This window comes from Prinia subflava, chromosome Z (assembly GCF_021018805.1).
Source record: "Prinia subflava isolate CZ2003 ecotype Zambia chromosome Z, Cam_Psub_1.2, whole genome shotgun sequence".
NCBI classification, from domain to species: Eukaryota; Metazoa; Chordata; class Aves; order Passeriformes; family Cisticolidae; genus Prinia; species Prinia subflava.
In genome coordinates this window covers 55011685-55032390 of record NC_086283.1, presented here as the reverse complement: position 1 = coordinate 55032390, position 20706 = coordinate 55011685, and the positions used below count along the sequence as shown (strand labels likewise).

Sequence of the window (20706 nt, the reverse complement as noted above, 5' to 3'; positions counted from 1 at the left end):
CAATTTCAATTGTTCACATGCTATTTACAAAACTGTAGCAGTCTAGTGATGTGGGATGGCTGACATAAACAACTAAAACAAATACACATAAGTAATTCAGTACAATGAACAAGATGATAATGAAAGCTGCATGAGAAAAGATCCTCAGTTTTATTTGTCTGAGCATGAGACTAAATGCCAAGATCATTCTTTAGTGTAATCATAACAATTTCAAGGAGTATTTGAATCCTAAATTAAATTAAATCAGACACTCATGTTCTTGTTTAATTCCTATAGTGAAAACCTAAACCCCAGTCCCTATTCAGAATTTTATCTTCAATAAGTCATTCTATAATTTTTTCACTTGTCAGAATAATGGATACAGAAGAGACATGCACCTTTTCCCCCCTTTCAGTTTTTATGGCTAGAGAGGTTTGAGGGTGCACCAATCTGAAGACACTGAAGGATGCACAATCCAACAGGTGAGTGTGATTTTACAAGTTAGGGCACTTGGCTCTGTTTTTGGGTGTGTCATCTGCATCCTAACTTATGAAAAAAATGAAATACTTTGTTTATTGTTTCCTGTGGTTCTAGACATGAGAAATGTCCTTAGTGACCTTCTTTTAATACAAGTGTTCATGGTATGAGTGCTTGCAGATTTGTTTATTTTGTGGTGGGTTGGCTCCTGTAGCAGTACTACTTGACATGTTTATGTATGTTGACCTGGAAAGAAAAGCAAGGAGATGGCTCCTGAGCCTATGTAGAAATGGATTTTACCTTCTGAAGCTAAAATAATTCTTTCAAAATATTTATTGTGACTATTTTAATACACACTTACACATATATCTCTCAAAATCGTGTATATTTAAAGCATAAGAAACACTGGTCTAAAAGTGTGGCTCAAAACCTGTGTGTTTTTTTGGTTTTTTGTTTTGTTTTGTTTTGTTGGTTTTTTTTTTGTTTTTTGTTTTTTGGTTTTTTTTTTTTTAAGGAAAAGATTTTCTAATGAATGTTTTAAACTTGTGTTTTATTTTAATGTTTACAAGCTTTGGTTCACTAAAAAAACCCCCAACAAAACAACAGACCACAGAAATGTGCAGGTAGACTGTAAAGATACAGTTCTTTATGTGAATAGCTGCTCCAAACTATTTTCTTTCTGCCCAGTCTTTCACTAACTGTAACATTTATCAGGCGACCAAAGTCACATCGGATTCCTACACCGTGCTCGTGCCTGAGCAACCCAGCTGGACTTCCCCTTGTGCCTTCCCACTCCCATCCCAAACTCTCCAGTTTGTTTGCATACAATGGCAGAGCTCCAGTAAGTGGAGTATAATGTGTGCCACTCTTCTGCACACGTTATTGTGACCAAGTCACTCCCTAAGGAGCCAGATGCTGAGAAAGGTTGAGAACCCAGCTCTCCATGGGTTAAGCTGGTATCTGCTGGGCCAATACATAACACTGAGCACAATCACCTCAGTTTTCTTCCAAAATATGCTCTTCAGAAGACATTGGCTAAAATTGTATGGGTGGTCAGAATCAGGCACAGTTTGTCAAGAGTCTCAAGCAGGAAAGTTTCTGGATCTCTGTGGAAGTGATCCTTCGGTTGCTGTGGGTGGGCCAGTTCTGAGCATGTATAACTGATCACACAAGGAATGCCTACACATAACAGCATTCAGCTAAGAATGAATATTCAAAACTAAACATGCATTTTTGCATTAGAAAATTGGACTTTAGTGTTTGAATCATGTGTTTTATGCCCAAATCCTTTTTTTAGTTTTGGCCAATAGTTGGAATCTGTGTGATGTACTTTAATACTGGAGAAGAAAGCCCAAGAGTTGATCCTGAAAATATGAAACCTGTAGGTAATGTTTTCTGTGCTGCTTTCATCACAAGAGTAAAAGGATCGGGTGGGGAATTAATTTTTTGTACTAAAGACAATGTACCAACTAAAACTTATCTAAGCTTGCAGGATGGTTATAGACACACTAAGACCTTTAAGCTGGAACCACACTTAATCTTACACTTTCTTTAAAGTCACTTCTGTTATATTTACTACGAAAGCAGGAAAAATAGCATAGGGAATCCACCCAAAATTTGTCAGAGATTTCCAAGGAAGCTCATGCTGAATTCCAGCTTTGCCCATTGCTCTTAATTGCTCCTATCAGGCACATACCATATGGTCATGTAAACAAATATGTGCACAGCTTTTCCTTTCTCAAATAGTGACAAAACAGTTTGAGACCATATGCTGCACAACACAGGTGATCTCTCTAATGGCTTACGTGAACTGGGGGAACCAGCTCAGAATGTGCAGTTGTTCCATGTGCCTTTGCTGTTCATGTTTTTCTAAAATACAAAGGAAATTTGTGCTGTGGTTTCTTCACTGTAGTGGCTTTACTTGCAATGGGAAATATGAATAGCAGTTTTTGTGGTTAGTGACAAAATAATTTGTGGGGCTGAAGCTGATTTAAATTCTCACTAGCTAACTTGGCCTAGTCGTTTAACCTTCATGACACAACCAGTTTCCCCTTCCAAGTCAGAAAAATTATTCACAACCAAAGTTTCTATCAAATGCTAATTTATTCCCAAATGCAAAAAGTGGATCCATATCCTAGTCATTTTTTGAGATTGTTGAGAGCCTAAGAGAAAAAAACCAAAATATTATTTATTGGGACAATTATGCAAAATGGAGACTAATTTATGCAGACATTTTAATTTCCTATTATGGTTGGAAGGCAAGTAACACAGCTGTACAGTCACAAATTCCAGACAAAATAGAGTTTGAACTTGTAATACTTAAGGCAGCTAATTGTTGCAGTTTTTAACCACCTAAACTTTGTTTTAAAAGTCATAGCACTTTCTTTTTTAGTTTCTTAGGGACACTTCCTCACAGTGATTTTATTTATCAATATGCAACAAAAACCTTTTGCTGATGGAGAGCTAAGAGGTATTCTTAATAAAAGAAGGTGCAGAAGGAATTGATCTTGATGAGCTACAAGAAAGGGAGGGGTGGGGTGGAGTTGTGAGGTCAGAATTTTGATGCTGTTAGTTATACACTGAAAATGATAAAGAGAGAAACAGATTTTCTAACTGTCATAGTATATGGCAAGGTGCTGTAAATCACTGGCATGCATCAGTCTTTTCACCACAGAAAGGAAATTAAAAGTGGTGTAGTAGAGAAAGCATCTCCAGCACTATGTCGAGCTCAAGTCACTCATCATCAGAAAGATTAAATCAGACTCCCAGAGTTTTGGAGGAATGAGGGGATATTCGATGTGGCAGGAAGAAGGATTAGGGTGATCAGGGAACACGTAACTGATCATTTCAAAGGAAATTAAAAGATTTAAGGGTTTTTAGTGTAACAACATAAAGGTTGAGGTGTGACTCTGTCATTTTATGTCATAGAGAGGGGAAATGGGAAGAGTAGTAGTGGCACAAGAGGGAAGGAATATAAACTGATCTGAACACACATAGTCAGACATTAGGAGCATGTTCTTAACTATCAAAGAGGCAAAGTCTGGAGCAGCCTTTAATCCGAGGAATGGAGTTTATAAAAAGAATCATCACTACTTTTACCTTAGGTTTCATATGTTTATGAAAGGGATTTTAAAATGTGTTGTTGTGATGGCAAGGGGCTGAAGTCAGTCAGTTCTACATTCCTGCCAAAGAGGGATCAGGACCTCCCTTTGTCATTCTTAGGTGCCAGAAGAATTTTCAAGATGGAACTGAAAACTTGAGAGGAAAGAAGCAGGGTGCAAAAGAAGGAAGAAAAAAAATGCTGTAAAGTTTGCCTTTGTTTGCATTAAGAAATAAATTTAATAGAAAACGAATTTCACTAAAATTATTGTGGATTTAGAGCCTGATTTGGAGTAGAACTTAAAGGGATTTAAGTTCTACTTAATGCTGAGTATGTACTCAGCATTACTCAGCATCAGATCTTTAGAAATGAAATCTAAACAAATAGAAATGTATTTGCAGTGAAGATATCTAATTAAATATGCTATTAAGTTATGACAGTAATTAATTGGTTGAACTGTATTCCTGGTGCTTATATGAGGTAGTTAAAAGAAGCCTGCTGACAGTTCTGTATTATCTTAGAATATTGATTTCTTTGAACTGCAGACCCAAACCAAGACAACTCCTTCTTCCCTCCCTCCCCTCCTGCCCCCCCAAATTTCAGTTTGAAAAGCCCACTTCAATTATGCTCAGAATGCTCTTACTCCTGGTAGTAAATAACTTGGAAGTATCTTGAAACTTTGCTGACAGCGGAGTATTTTCTACCTGCTGAAGAGCGAAAGCAAACTTTACTTTTGACACCCTAGCATGAGAGAACTGGTGAAGCACAAAGAAGATCCCAGCCGTGGTGGTTCTCGGAGTACGTGTCACGGGGCTGACTCCCCTGGGCGTTTTGGGTGCAGGAGAAACTGTGTACAATCTACTGTTTCAACGCTGTAGGAGTGCAAAAACTCCTCGATTTTTGCAGCGAGAAGGAAGAGGGCAAAGGAGAAAAGCCGTAGCGGTTTTGGCCGACGTGCCCTTCGCCCGCTTCTTTTTGTTTTATTGGGGATTTTTGTGAGGAAAGCTGCAGGCTCCTGAGGCTTCTGGGATCAGGACTCGCCTTTCAGAGGGGGCCCAAGTCTTGCTGGCTCCTGGTGATCGTCGAGTGCGGAAGGAAAATTGAGTGCGGACTCGCCCGGGGCCGGGGCTGGGGCCGGAGGCTGCCCCCGGCAGAGGGTGCCGGAGCCAAGGGACTGTCCCTGTCCTGTCCGCCCCTCGGCGCTGCTCCCCTCCCCTGCGCCGGGACCCGGGTGACGTTCGGATGCTGGGGCAGGAGGAGGCGGAGGAGGGGGAGGGGAAAGGCGCTCGGCTTCCTCCGCCCCCACTCGGGGCCGGTCCGTTAGCGGGAGCGCAGGGCCGGCGCGGCGGAGCCCGGGACGAGTTCGCGGCAGCGCCACCGGAGCCCTTTCCTCCCGCGGGCGCCGATCCCTGCGGGTCCCGGCGGGATCTGTGCCTGGCGGCCGGGGGGGCAGCATGGACCCCGCGGCGGCGGGACGGCGCGGGGCGGCGGGCCGGCTCCTGCTGCTGCTGGCGGCCGCCTGGCTCCTTCGCCTCCGCGCCGCAGGTAAGGAGCGAGAGCCCTGGCTGCAGGGGAGGATGCTTCTGCTCTCGGGCAGGGCTGTGTGGGGAGAGGGGAGGCAGGGAAGGCTGCTCCTCTTCCTAGGAGAATTGAGCGTATCCATTCGGGATCGGCGGAGCCGCCAGCATCCCCAGGTGGTGATTCATGTTGGCTACTTTTTCTTCCTCTTTTCTTTTCTTTTCTTTTCTTTTCTTTTCTTTTCTTTTCTTTTCTTTTCTTTTCTTTTCTTTTCTTTTCTTTTCTTTTCTTTTCTTTTCTTTTCTTTTCTTTTCTTTTCTTTTCTTTTCTTTTCTTTTCTTTTCTTTTCTTTTCTTTTCTTTTCTTTTCTTTTCTTTTCTTTTCTTTTCTTTTCTTTTCTCGCTTTCTTTCAGCCGTCTTTTTTTTTCCCCCCCTTCGGTTCTTCTTAGCACAATGGAAACCTGATGTTGCGTTCTTTACGAGGGGGCGGGGGTTGGCAGCAGGCGAGGGCAGCTAAAATTTTTACCCCGAGAGCATCCCAGCGCCTCTGCCCCACTCGGGCTGCAGGCGCTTCGTGCCTCCTTTCGGCCGGTTCAGCGCTCCGAGGCTGCTTGGTAGCCACTGAGCGGGGGAGGGGGGGGGGGGGCAGGGTGGAGGGAGAAAGAAGGAGAAAACAAAGGAGAAGTTCGGGGGTTTGTTATTGCCGAGGGTGGATAGCAATGAGTGGAGCTTCCTCCTTCACTCTGCCCGCCCTCCAGCCCTTTCCTCGGAATGGTTATAATAATGTGTTATTATCTGGGACGTTGAGTGTTGCCAGAATCTCAGCGGGAACGAGGAGGGGATTAAAGTTGAGTGGGCGAGGGGGCAGCAGCCGCGCTTGCAGCTCATGGAGGCTCGGCGGGATTTCTTTCTCGGTGTTTTTGGACTTTAGAGGGTCCCGTTTTCTCTGTTTACCTGGCCGACCCTCAGGGATTGAGGAGGCGAGACTCTGGGCGCTGGAAACGCTGGGACGCGCGGTTCAGTGAGCTCCGCTATTGTTTTTAGGGCTGAATAAACTGTCCCTGTTAAGATCTGACCTTGCGCCGTGGCAGCAGCGGTGCGGCTGCTGAATAGGTGCCCAGTTTGTGCTGCATCTCCGAGGGTAGCACCGTGATTTACAGAGACCTTAAGGGAACGTGTGGGATTGGAGAGCCACGATGGTGTAAGACACAGTTCCTGTAAAACAAGCCGCATAAACTTTTTTTTTTTTTTAAATTTTTCCCTCCTCCACTTGCGCCTAGGTTGTGTGGTGCTTTCAGAGCAGGAAAGGGGAGGCTTAACGTTTTCGTTTCTCTGGGATGTGAAATGCACCTTCGAGGTTGGAGCTGCCGGATCCAGCTCTTTGATCTTTCATGAAGCCATTCTCTGGAAAATTGCCCTCTCCCCCTCTGCAGCAGATGAACCTTGCTCTCAAAGTCCTTCCCGGGAGTCTTTGCCCAGGGACTGAGGGAGCAGATGACAAGGCTGCACTATTTCCATGCCAGGTTTGTACCCCTCCCCGTTCTGTCCTCACCGGGCAGCTCGGAGGGTTAGCAGTGCCCTCCTCCCCCGCCTTTCCTGGCTTTAACTTAATTGCACCGACGTGCTGGAGGAGACCGATGATGTCTTTAAGGAAAAACAGTGATGCTGCAGATTAGAGGGGACTTGTTAATCAATTGCACGTTTGAAAGGGCTTTTCTTCCCTTTGTTGCTTTCGCTAATCCATTTAGCTCTCCCCGGGAGGTGACAGATGCTTATATTTCCTGTTATTCAGCTCCGGGGTCCGAGGTCTTGCCATTTGTTGCCTTGCCATGAAGGGAGAGGGTCAGCAGAAAGCTAGAGGTCTGGGAGCTTTCCGGGGCGAGAGCAGGAGGCGGGCATGTTACAGCTCGCGGATTTGGGGTCAGTTCCCGTCGCGTTTATTTTTCCTAGAGCCTTTATGACTCCCTTTGAAGAGGCTGCCCCGCTGCTCTGCCCCTCCTGCGGGGTCCCTGGCTCCGGGGATCCCCCGGGGCCGCAGCGAGGATGGCGGTAGTCTTCTGACGGCTGAGAGAAGATGCTGGACAGACAGCGCTCTGTCCCCGTCCGCGCTTTATTCGCGTTACCCTGAGCAGCTCAATCTGTTTCTCGAATGCGGCGGGAGGGAGGTGTGCACAAGTGTCCCATGAACTTCTTTCCTTTCTTCCTCCCTGCCTTCGCTCTCTTGTCCCCCGCTGCTGCTCGACAGCACCGACGCTGGTGCATCTCCCACGGCCAGACTCTCTCTGCCTTCCCAGAGCCTCCCCACGGATTCCCGGAGGGTGGAGGGGCGCGGAGCTGCCCAGGGATGGAGCGCCTGGCGCTGGGAAAACCGGCCGGGAAGGCGCTGGGAGGGTGGCAGCGTACCTCCCTCTACTTTTGTTGGCAGTGCACTGCCCCGTCCACTTGAGTATGCTCTCAGGAGACATGTCAAGGTTCAGCCTTCTCAGAGGCAGTATAAAATAATAAATTACCACTGAAAGTGTATTTGGGGTTTTTCCTCCTTTTTTTTTTCCTTCTTTTTTTTTTTCTTTTTTATTTTCTTTTTTAGCTCTACCCCATTAACAGGCTTGTGATAATCGTCTCAACCACCTGTAGAAAGTGTGGGTTCACTCTATTTCGATAGGCATGAGTTTGAGACTACATTTTCTTCTCTGAATAAGCAGCACAATGGTTTAGAGCCCATAATCACAGCAATAAATTCTTGTGTACTTCTATTGTTGCAGGGTATTCTTCTGTTTAATTAGATCTGCTTAATGGTAAACAGAGTATTTCTTTATCTACATTTCATTTAAAGGTTTATTTTTGAAAATGTTATTTCAGCCTTTTCAGTGTTCACTTGTAGAGTATGGCCAGGTGAGAGGCAGCGTTGAAAAGGGTGATGCAAAATGGACTCGGCTTACACACTTTTGCCCCCTTGCCATTAAATAGGAAAGAACATTCAATCAACTGGAAGTTAATGCTCATGTGACTTAAGAAATATGCAGAATGCGGCGTTAAAAAAAAAAAAAAAAAAAAAAAAACCTAAAAAAACCACCCAACCAAAACTCTGTCAACAGAATGTCTAGGAATGAAACATAATGGTAACTCATGCCTATGATCCTGAAAGCTCTGAAGTTTGTAAACTTCTACCTAACTTCGTAAAGTAAAACCCTCTATAGTTTCTGAGAGTAGAATGTTTGTGGAGAAATTAATGCAAGTATGGATTACTTCTGAATGCCTTTAAGTGCCGAACTACAAGAAGTTGTAAAATACTTAAATCTTGTAAGGTGCTTAAGATTTAGCTATAGCTCCATCCTGACTTTAACAAAAAAAGATTCAGCTCTGGAAATTGTACACAGGTACAACTGATAAAAGTCAGTACATCTTTGAGTATAAGGAATTTTCAGATGGCTTTTATTAAATTACATTGACCACATTAACTATTTTTAGATCAAATCTTAATCAAACCTTTCTAGTGTTAATTAAGTTGTTAGTTTAGTGATTAAGTTTATCTTTGGGTCAAGGGTTGGCACTGAATTTTTTCCCCTTGAGTGTCTCGATTAAATTAAGCATTTGTAGTGGAATTGCACTTTTCCCCTTAATCTCTTTGTTGCTGTAAATAGCACAGAAATGCAAGATGCTGGAAGAGAAGGAGATGAGAGACAAGGCAAATTAATCCTGTTTAGTCAGTTTTCAGTTGTTTGCAGAAAAGCTGATCTTTTTCTTAACTCACAGCACTTTGTCTAAGGTGTGAATAGCTTTCAGGCATTGGCATGGAAATATGTTTGACCACTAATTGGGAAACTGACAATCTCAGTCAACCAACCAGTGAGAAGGAAGAGTAAAAGGAAAAAAAATATGAGAAATACTTAGAAAGAATAAGAGTTTTGTTTGATAGCTGCAAGAATCTTCTGTGTAGGAGACTTGTGGAGTCCTTTTCATGGCTGATTTTCAGAGTCTTAAATTCACATTTTAGATTCAATAAAAATGTCTCTTAGAAGCAGTCAGGATCTCAAGCTTTTAATCATACTTTTGACTGAGGGAATTTATTTTAAAGGTCTCTTTGTATTTATCTTTTAACATTGTAGACAAAGAAAAAATAAGCAAACTTTAATTTTTAAAAAAATAATAATTCTTTCTATAGATATTGTCTGTTGCCTTGTGTGGTTGCTCAGAAGGAAGAAATGCTACTTACAGTATTCCATCTAATTTATAGCATCTGTCACTATGTTCTCTGTGCAAAGAATGGTTTGCTATTTAAGTTTGTTTATTCATTGTGAGGCTGTTGCTTTATAAAGGAAGTTGTCATTAGGCTCAGCATGTCTGGAAAGCATGCAAGCACTCAAGTCTTCTAATCCAGTGACTACAAAGTAGTTAACGCTTCAAAGAAAAGGAACGACAGGATTTTGTTGCACTGAAAAAAGATGCATTGTTTGTTAATCCTGCTTTTAGTTGTTACTCCACTAAAGACTGGTACGGCATTGCTAGTAATCATTTGAGACAAACATAGATTTTACTTGAATTATTGTCTTTTCTCTTGGTTTCATCTAAACATAACTAGTGAAGTGTCCCCTACCAGCTTTTTGCATGTACTTTTTCTGGGACTTTGCCATACATCAATATTCACTTGCAGCATCCTGCTAGATAGTTTTGCTGATGTTTTCCACAGACTTGACTCACAAACAAGCTTTTTCTCTTGACATCTGTTTGTCCTCCTTGGCCAGCTTGGGAAAGAACTTCCTCTTCCAAGTGATGCCAGTTGGTGATCTTTTTTAAAAATGAAAAATGGTTGTACATTACTTTCCAGGCCATAAAATATACTTTTCAAAAAGTCAAAAGATGATCTCTTAGCTAAAAATTGTGACTTTGTCTTTTAGATGGCAGCGGGCAAAAGCTTTCATTTAAGGATGCAAACAAATCTGCATTGTAGTATCAATGAGAACAAGAAATCACAACAGAATACATTTCACTAAGTAGTGCACTATTATTGTGACAGGCATAAGTAAATGAAATCAACCAGTGTTGAAGACCCTGTGTGAGTGTCCTACAGACATTTCCATCCTTCTGAGCTGGTGTTAAATCTGTCTGTGCGTATCTTTCTTTCACTTCTGAAGCCCTTAACAACTGTAGTTGTTAAACTTTTTCTTTTGCACATGGCAAAGCATCATTGAAAGAAGTTACCTCCTTCCCTCTCCCCAGCTCTTCATATATATATATATATAAAGAAATAATAATCTGAAAGTGGCACAGTAGCGCCATGTGATAGCAGTATGATAAAAGTGTGACTGTCTGTGGGACAGCCAGTGCTGGCAGAGGGGGCTGCACATTGAGAGGCAGGAGGTTTGAGATGCAGCAGTGCCACCTCAGATCGGATGAAGGTGTTGTGGGACCCTGCTTGTTTGTTCTTCTCTTTGGAAGCAGAACAAAGGTCTGATGGGATAAGAGTAAGCTCTCTCTGGAGAAGAAAAGCCAAGGACTGTTCTAGAAACATTAATTCAGTTTGCTTAGATTTGCATGAGAAATTATTCATATGAGTATATCAAAAGTATTGTTGACTAGAGCAAGGTCTGAAAATGAGAAAGAAAGAAAGAAAGAAAGAAAGAAAGAAAGAAAGAAAGAAAGAAAGAAAGAAAGAAAGAAAGAAAGAAAGAAAGAAAGAAAGAAAGAAAGAAAGAAAGAAAGAAAGAAAGAAAGAAAGAAAGAAAGAAAGAAAGAAAGAAAGAAAGAAAGAAAGAAAGAAAGAAAGAAAGAAAGAAAGAAAGAAAGAAAGAAGGAAAGAAGGAAAGGAAAGAAAGAAGAAAGAAGGAAAGAAGGAAAGAAGGAAAGAAGGAAAGAAGGAAAGAAGGAAAGAAGGAAAGAAAGAAAGAAAGAAAGAAAGAAAGAAAGAAAGAAAGAAAGAAAGAAAGAAAGAAAGAAAGAAAGAAAGAAAGAAAGAAAGAAAGAAAGAAAGAAAGAAAGAAAGAAAGAAAGAAAGAAAGAAAGAAAGTCTTATTTGGCAGTCTCGGGCTACAGCAGCTAAGTAACTTCAAAGTAGGTTCTGTCAATCTCTTGTATGAACCAATAATAAATAAAACTGCTTGAAAGCTTAAGATGCCTCAACAAGTATAAAATTTTCTGTGTCATTATCTTAAAATTTAGGAAGAAGTTACAGGATGTAAAGAGAATGCTGAGATTTTTTATGCTTAAAATGAGAGAGCATGTATTCTGGAAGATAAATTAACAAATTGTTTTGCTGTGCTTGTTTCTAGTTTAGAAAAGTGACACAGCAAAGCTGTGTTACAGAAAAAGCCCAATAACACTAGAGCTAGTAATGTTGCAGCAGTGTTTCTGTACGTAATAAAATTTATCCCTTCTTAAAAATCCAAAAGTAGAAATAGGCAAGTGAAGGCTGCAGACAGAGATCCCAAATATAATATCTTATGTACCCTTTTATTTCAGTCAGTAACAATTCTGTTCTGATTCTAAATGTGTGTTGGTTTCCACATTTTGCTGAGAAACCAGAGGCACATTTTTTTAATAAAATGTCCTCTTGACATGTGCTGCCCTGATGTAGATTCATCAAGTAATACAAAACTATGGAAACTGCATATCAGAGAGCTGACTGGACAAAAAATTAACCCTGCAAGATCCAACCCAGTTCTGGCCAGGCTCCCTGAATTGGCTTCCCTCCAGTCCCATGGATCCACCAGCATTGTTGTGGGGAAGAGACGGTAGATGGCAGCCCTGGCAGAGCAGCTTAAACTGCCAAGAACTTTATTCTTGGAGACAGAAAACGGGACATGCAGAAGCACCAACACAGTTGTGTGAGATAGCAGTATTAGGGACAATTCCACAATATTATTGTAATTGATGGCTGTCCAAGGTTTGGATTGCACAGAGTGAAGCTGAACCTGTGCAGTTTAAATAAGAAAATTCTCACGGGCCTCAAAAGTCTGCAAACAGGTGTTTGATCAGTTGTCAGATTCTCACCACAAACCCTCTTAGCCATTTGTCTTTGTGTTAGAACTCTTGAATCTTCAGCAGTTGTTGTTTAAGCTGCATTTTAGGACTCCGCTGAGTTTTTCATTGCGTTATAGGAAAGAATAGATGATCTTTGAAATTAAGAGTCTTAATAAAACAATGGATTTTTTTTTCAGTACAATAAATCCAAGAATCCAAGTCTTGTGAAAATTCTAAAGACCTATCAAAGCTTTCTGAATATTCTGTAAGTTGAAAATACCAAGAATCCTGTGGCATCTATCTGTAATTAATCCTTTAAATCTTACAACTTCCTGTGCAGAAATACAGATCATGCTTCTTTTGAGTAGATGTGAAATATTTCTTTCAGCGTGTTGAAAAGAAAAAAGGGGAAGTGTCTACGGCAGAGAAACCAGAGGATTGCATTTGTATAAGATTTCCTTTACTGGGGAGTGGGAAATTAAAATAATTTATGATACCCTAGAAACTCCATAGTTGAAGGATGACCTTAAACATAAAAAAAAGTTTTAAAAATTGTAGTTGTAGTGGTGGTTAATGATGACTCCTTTTATGGTAGACCAGAATACCTTACAAAGGGAAAAGTGGTAGTATGTAGATAAAATTGCAAGCTTGAATAGGAGCTGAACCAAACCTACATGAGAAAAACATATCTGCTGTTGTTTCAGTTTTAAAAATAACTGTGCTTCATAGCTCTGCCTGGAAACAATTTAATACAACAAATTGTGTTTTTTGAAAAGTATGTCCAGCCAGACCAGAAGCAGTATTTAATAAATACCTTGAAAGGGTGAGTCTGTTCTTTGGACTTGGTTTTGCAAACTCAATGGATTTGGATGTTTATATCTGAAATTACAGATAGTAATTCAACTCACTTTTCTAAAGCTGATCTCACATTTATCTTTTTTCCTCTGGGTCAGTGTAGCAATATGTTTCAGAAATCTGTTCTGTAACAGAGGTAGTAGAGAAACTGTTACAAAGTTCATGATACTGTGGTTTTCAAAGCAACAGAAAAAAACCCAACCGTGGTTCTTTCAAATTTTATATCTAGAGAGCTTTTGGATAATGTTGCTCTTGAGAAAAATACACTTATCCTTGCAAGTGTTTTGTTTAAGAACATACTACATGTAGACAACGTTTTGAAGAGGATCATGCTAGTCAAGGCCTAAAGCATGCAGAGTTAGGAAATACAGGTTTCAGAAGTTATACTGCTCTATAATCCAAAGGCCAAATTTAAAGTCAGGAGCAGCTTTGATTCTGGAACTTGAGGATGATGTGTTTATGCAGAAAAGGACTGCAAAAACAAAGATGTTGATTTATAGCATATTTTCAGAATTACAAAACCTGGAAAACATTATCTCACGTTTACTGAACACTTACTATGTCCACAGAGGCAATTATTAGAAAGTTTTGGTTCCATGTGAAACTGAAGCGTAAACTGGATGCAGTTTTCTTCCTGCAGACAAGGCCTTCATGAGCTTGTGTACTTGTAATGTCATCTTCACTTATACTAAACTAGATTGGCATGTGATTCATCATTTCTAGAAATAGAGAAAAATCAAAGTTCAATACTGTGGCATTAGGCTCTGTAGAAATTTTTGAAGTGCCTTTACCTCTGTTACATTTTCTAGGAAGATTAAGGTCTTCTGTAACCCCAGTGTAATTGGGGGAAAAAGTATCTAAAAGGGCTTTGAGACGCTGGATTATTTGTTCTTCAAGACAGAATCAACTTTAGCTGACATAGCCTGTTCTTCAAAGGTGACAAGAGCAGAGATGGGTGACTTCCACAGCCAGGCATGCAGGCTTAGTGATTACTTACATTCATTTGCAATCCAAGTGCATTACTTCCTGTTACAACTTATTCCTCTACCTCTTGTATTTGATTTTATTTTTGTGGTTTCTGAAATAGTTCCTCAAACTTTTACAGAAATACTTCCTGAAAATGATCTTGTCTGCTTGTAGGTAACTCTCTCTCAACACCCCCTTCACCACTACTGTTTTCTCAGCGTTTCCTCTTACATCGTATTTTCTGAATCTCATGGTTGTGCTCATTCTTCTCGGCTGGACCTTCTCCAAAACATCTCTCTGGAAGTGTGCTAACCAAAACTGGTATATTCCAGCCCATGCTGTACCAGGACCAGCTGAAGGAAGATAATTGTTTCCTATATATACCGGATGATGTTTTGTTTTCCAAATTGAAGTCTAACTGTTTTGATCCACTTCAGATCTTGCACAGGGAATTGTCGCCAAGTCCCTGTTTGGTACCAGTGAAATGGTTTAAGCAGGAAACTCTCTGCCTGTCTTCACTCTCTTGTCCATCTTTATTCCCACCCTCTCCATACCATTTTTTTTGCTGGTATCTGATTCCATTTACTAGGACCAGAATGTTGGCAGCACCTAACAGCTTGGTATTTCCTGTGGAGTTCACTAAGGCAGATATCCATAGCACTGGAACTTGTGAAGCTCCATTGTTTTAGACTTAACCCTAATGGTTTTCTAAGGAGAAACATTTGCGTCTATATAAAATTTCATGTTTCACCTATGAGAATGTCATAGGGAAGAGCTCCCTCCCCACTAGCACCTTCAGGCTATCATTTCATAGAGGATAGTAGATGTCATATTAGGGTCCTCAGGAGCTAAACTTTCAGCAGCAGAAACTCTTGTGACATGTGTGTCTGCTTCTGTGGTTTCTTCTTAAATAACTTGCCTTTCTGTAACTTTCATTTCTATATCTCTGGTAAGGTACATTTTCATACTGGACCAGATTCATCAGTTTGGAAGGCAGAGAGTTCATACCTGCCTATTTTCAGAAATCGATTTTTTTTTCTGATAAAGCCCGTAGAAAACTTTGCAAATGACAGTTTTCTCGCTCTTAATATCATACCTGCATCAATTTCATTGGATTAAGATTGTACCCTTTAATCTCACACTGGGTAATGTATTTCTACTTCTTTTACTCTTCAAAGTCACATGTTGAGTGCGTAGTTGCATGCTGCAAGACCAATGCAATTAACTAATACTACTCTAGCTTTTGAAACATATGCTATAAATTCATTTTTAAGCATTACTACTTACATGAAATAAGTTATGGGTTTAAAATTGTAGAATTGATGTAAGAATAAATAGGTGTAGTTGTCATTGTCTCTACAGGTTTCTCATTTCCTTACCATCATCCCCATCCTCTTCCTTAATCTTATTTTTGTGTTCTTTGATTTAATATTTTTCTCTATAGCATGTTTCTTCTGACATTTGGGTGTTTGGTTGTTTGATTGTTTTCTTTCTGACTAGTTCTTTGCCTATTAAATAGCACTTTACATCTTAGGAATTCACAGACATGCTATGGTTGCCTACTAATGGTAGAAAGTACTTAAGTGATCCACAGTGGCTTTTCCTATCTGTCTGGAAAAAAAAATGTTCCTGAACAGCAGGTAGGAAAAATTACTCCAAAGAGATGGTTTTCTGTGACTGAGCAATTAACATTTTTAACTCATTTGTAGCTCCTTTGTAACTCATGTTGCTTGAGAAGCTGCTGGTATCAGCACCTGTACTTACATTAACATGAAAGAAAACACTAAAGCTAGGAAAGAGTGGCATAGTGACAGGTTGGTGTGGATGGACATGTCTGAGCAGAGTGTCTGGACTGTGATCCGGTCTATGAGGAAAATAAATGTCTTTGGGGTGTAGAAATAAGGTTAGGGTTGTAAGAATGTGTGACAGCAAGTTTAGGGGAGTTTAATGTGCTCACGAATGTGGAGTGGCAGAGAAGTGGAAACACCAGCTGCTGCACCACCACCATGGCTGCACCATCTTTGGGAACGTCTTACCTTACACTGTGGTTACTTTTTTCCTCTTCAGGACCTGCAGTGTAACAATGGCCATGTCTTTTACCCTGCTTGTATAGCAAGCTTTACTTAGGAAAAAGAAGGGAAGTGAAATTTGGTCTGCTATGGTGCCCAGGCCATATTTCAAATACCATATTGAATTTGAAACACTCAAAGTGAATAGAGGTGTGAAGGAAGATTTTTTCACCTACAGGTTCTGACCCTTCAGGAGCCTTAATAGTGTGGAAAAAACAATGGACTTTGCTTGTTCAGGGAAAAAAAAGTGCTTTGTTTTTCTGCATGTCAAAACTATAGTTGTGAAATAGTGAAAATCATTACATCCTTTGTTGTTGTACATGTCTAATGTATAAAAACTGTTTGTGGTTTTTCCCCCTTCTTTGCTGTTTTTCATGCTTTTAATTCTTTGTTCTCCCCACTTTCCTTTCTTCCCCCTCGCCTTTCCTTTCTTCCCATCCCTCCTTTCTTTTCTCTCCTTTCCTTTCTTTTACCCCCTTTTCCTTTCTTTTCCTCTCGTTTCTTTTTCCCCTTACTTTTTTCCCCCCGTTCCCTTGCTTTCCTTGCTTTCTTTCTTTCTCCCTTTGAATGGATGAAACCACTCTCTTTGGTAATTCTGAGTCAGTTGGGGCAGTCTAGGCTTTTCTGTGCAGAGACTGCCAAGTTTTTACAAAATATGTGGTGGTTTAGGGATTTAGATATATGTCCAAAAGGGACAAGATTTGAGACCTCCAAATGTCTTCAATTTAAAACCATAATTTGGAAAGGATCTTTCCTGAGTCCCAAGAGAAAAAAGCCAGTGCTTTCATTTATGCAATTAGTCATCATTCTCTTCACCATTATGGTTGTCCTCCCTCCTGAAAAGGCTACATTTTGTTTTGCTGCCTTAACAAAAATGAATTCAGTTGATTTAATGTTCTGTTTCATGATGAAGTGTCTTATCTAGGTCATAGTTTAGCTGTTAACAAGATATTTATGACTTGGTAAGAATTCTCTGCTCTGTGGTGAATTTAGTCTCTAGAGTGAGGCAAAATGCTATTTAACTAGCAAATAAAGCAGTTCAACTTCAAATTATGTCAAAGTTGACTGCAACAATTTTAATCTTTTCGTAACTCCTTAAATATGTAGAGTGTCTGGAACTGCTCAAAACTTCAGTAATTTGACCTCTGCTATAGAAAAAGCATTTCATATACATTAATATTGTAAGTAGCTATCCAAGGAAGAGATTTTTTTTTTTATTTAGAAACCAAGTTAATACTTTTATAATATATGCAGACTGTAAAACACAGCTAAAGACTAAGAGCATATTCTCGAGCCCACTTTTTCAGTACCCAAGACTTGTTTTACTGGCTTATCAAATACTGTGCTAAATCCTTGTAAGTATTTGAAACTGTATTTGTGATATTTGCTTGGAATTGTATTGCCTGCCATGTAACAGTGTTATCAGCAGGTATTTTCCTAATTTCTGTATAGTTATTGGTGTTTAACATGATTACAGCCATAGTGGTGAAGGCACAGGCAGTGGCAGTGTTCATGTTCTATGTGTTCCTAGATATGCAGTGTAAATAAAGTCTTTTTAAAAGGGATTTTGTATGAACCACTGCATCACCATAAAAAGTTCTACAAACAACATTGTCTGGTATTTCATTTGTGTCTATTGAAGCAGCAGTGGTTTGTTTCTGTGTCTCTCATATTTACCAAGAAAATTATGTGTGAGCCCTTCTGTCCTCAGTTGTGTATCAGCAGACCTTACATCAGGCATGATTTATGATGTATTGAATTTTCCAATAAATATAGACTAGCATATACATGGTAAGTGAATAATTAGTGACTTACATCACTAATTTATTGGCCGTGTTTCATTAGCTCTAGAGTGCCATCCCAGCTCTGTGGAAATAGTTCTGATTGGAGTCTCAGAAACTTAATTTTCCTTGTATTTAATTTACATGAACAGCCATTTCCATGGAGTCCCTGTTTCTGGCTTCATCTAGACAGGCAGACCTTTCCAGAGTGTATGTATTGTAGAATACAATAGTTTCTTTAGTCTCCTTTCTTATTTTATGTTTTCCTTTGTGTAATTATACATCTAAATGAAAACAAGTCTTCATGAGGATTTGATTTCCTGACTGATGTGTGTTTTTGCATTAAGATGGTTTATAGTTCACTGTAAGGTTTTGTGGAACTGGACAACAATGAGTGAACCTGAACCATTTAAAGACAAACTTGACTATGTCTCCATGAGACTGCTCGGTTAAGGAAAAATGTGAACCATGACTTGTTCATACCTAAGATCCCACAAAACGGTTTGTGCAAAAATCCACAGACAGTTCTGCTGTTTCTCCCCCAAACAGCTGTCTGCTGGGATGAACTTTAAAAGATCTGGTTTCATGAGCACATTTTCCATTTTGTTCTACTTCTAAAACATTTATCTTCTAGAAGGATGAAGACATTCATTTGTCTCTCATGTAGTGGCATTATAAATTGCATAAGGAGCAGTGCTGTTCTGGAAGCAGTCTCTACCTTTTGTATAAGATAGACAAACTTTATTAGCTAGGGTAGCATTTATACCTCTTTGATAAAGGTAATAATGAGTTTTTAATTATGTAAGAAACCATATTCTTTTGTGAACATAAAGTGGGGGTTTTTTATCCGAATAAATGATTTTAAAGAATAAAAGGTCAGATCTGAATTATCAAAGTATATCTTTATAAACTTTAAGCTGAAAAATGTTTTGCTTGCCAGGTATGCATTTTTGTGTTACTTCTACATCCATTAATATTCAGCATCTACAACAAAACAGGGAGCCTCTTTTCACTGACACAGTCATAGGTGTTGGTGGTGTCTTGTTTTGCAGAATCAGTAACACATTCTGAAACTCCTTGTTGCCAAGGCAAACAAAATAACGAAGGCTATTTAATTTTAAAATTTTACGAGCAGTGAGATAGTCTTGTTTATGAGAAAAATGAGGCAGAAGGAAGGTGTGTGAAGTGTGCTGAGAGCAGGGAAGTTTTAGTGTAAGCAAGAGTTTCTGTACAGTGCTTCTGTGTTTCTGTATGTGGCACCAGCCTGACTGTGATTGTGCATTTACTTAATATGATGTTTAATGGAGACTTTGGCAAAAGTCTGTGAAGAGAAAATGAATGATCAAAATGCTAAAATAAAAGCTATTTGTCAGAGAATTCCTGTTGTTGATTTGTATTCAACTAGTTAAGTAACTAGCTTACTTATGTTTTTATCCAATGAAATATAAAATTTAAGCTCTTACTGTATTTGCATATCCTGGTATACACATATCCTACTGCATTTAAGTAACTGAGTAATTTCTGTGGTTCATTCTTAATGATTACTTGTTAAAAAGAGGGAACAGATAACACAGCATAAATGGCAAATACTTACCAGCATTTTATGAACAAGCAGTGTCATGAGAAAGTTATTATCAACCAGAATTGTAAAGAGACATATGAAAGTCTGTTTTTAAAACAGAAAGTATTGAAGAAAACTAAGCATTTCATAACTGGACAGAAACCAACAGCTGCTCTAAAGTGACTGAATCTCACATTATCTCTATAATGGGTTTATTAGAAGATAGGAAAATGTGTGTGAGCAGTTGAATAATTGACTTACGGAATCATTGTTACTTGTATTTTTAGTATATCTTTAGAGAAAGTTAGTATTTTTCTGATTTATATCAGTGAAAAGAAAGTTCCTGTGATAGTTCCTTAAAATAATTTGAGGAATGGGAAAAAAAGACAATTTAGAATGGCATTTTTATTTTAATGCCAATTCCAGCTTCCTTCTTCACAAAGAGAGAGTTAAAATACTTTATCTACTGTATTTCCATTAGTAATTATTCTATACACCATCATTCACTCAAGTAGTGAGCTTTTAAAATCTTTTTATGAAGGACAGGCTTCCAGGCTTTGGAAGACACCAGAATTTTTGTAGGCATAGGAGAAGGGATTGGGTCTGAAGGAAGAAATTGAGTAGTGGAGAGTTTTTTTGGGACCAGAAAACATCATCCAGATACAGCTGCTGTAGAAAGAGCTTGCTTACAATAACTCTGTATAGAGTTTTAGGGGTTTGTTCATTGTTGTGGTTTTTCTTGTTTGGTCCAGTTTTTTGTTTGCTTAGTTGGTTTGCAGGGTTTTTTCCATTTTATTTTACAGGAGAAATTGCACAGCTTTAATGTGTAACAGTTCATTTTCTCAAAGTGAATTGTAAGATACTGCTCACCACAGGAGTACCAAACATTGCCAGGGCATTTTGTCTGCAGTTACTTTTTCCTCCTCATCCTTTATTCTTTTTTATATGATTGTAGAATGCAAAGGCTTATGCTGTCTACAAGGTGATTCTACAAAAAGTGTCATGCTCATCTTCAGGTGTTATAAAATGGCACAATTTTGTTGTAGTCAGTGAAGCTACAGTGAGGGTGTTATTAAAGAATTTAGACTTGGTTTAGACTTGACTGATGATGTTTCAATGTCTTGAAGATGTTTTAGATTAGAAAGTCTGTGTTCAAGCAAACTGGTCTTCCCTTGAAACATTATAGTTGTAAAAGAACATTCCTCTTGTGTCCTGTCAAAATACAGGAGAGTATTTAGTCTTGCACTTTTGTATGTCTTTGCAATTGCTTCCTGTTGGATTTCAAGATATCTGGGGTTTTTTTATTTTCTTTTGTTTTTCCCTTTTTATTAACTTCATTTAAAGGATGGCTGAATTATATTGTTTGGATTGCTTGATTATTCTTTATAGCCATTCATTATTTACTTTGGTGGTTTGTTTTTGTTTGTGTGTTTGGGTTTTGTT

At 39.4% G+C, this 20706-nt stretch overlaps 1 protein-coding gene across 1 annotated transcript in view; it reads left to right on the top strand.

The window, feature by feature from the left end:
* Positions 1-4480: 4480 nt before the first annotated feature.
* Positions 4481-20706, top strand: part of ROR2 (receptor tyrosine kinase like orphan receptor 2) — a 144319-nt gene continuing 128093 nt past the window's right edge. Inside the window, exon 1 of the mRNA XM_063423277.1 lies at positions 4481-5101. Within this exon, the coding sequence (XP_063279347.1) occupies positions 5011-5101 (91 nt within the window). The 5' untranslated portion in view covers positions 4481-5010. The remainder of the gene's footprint in view (positions 5102-20706) is intronic.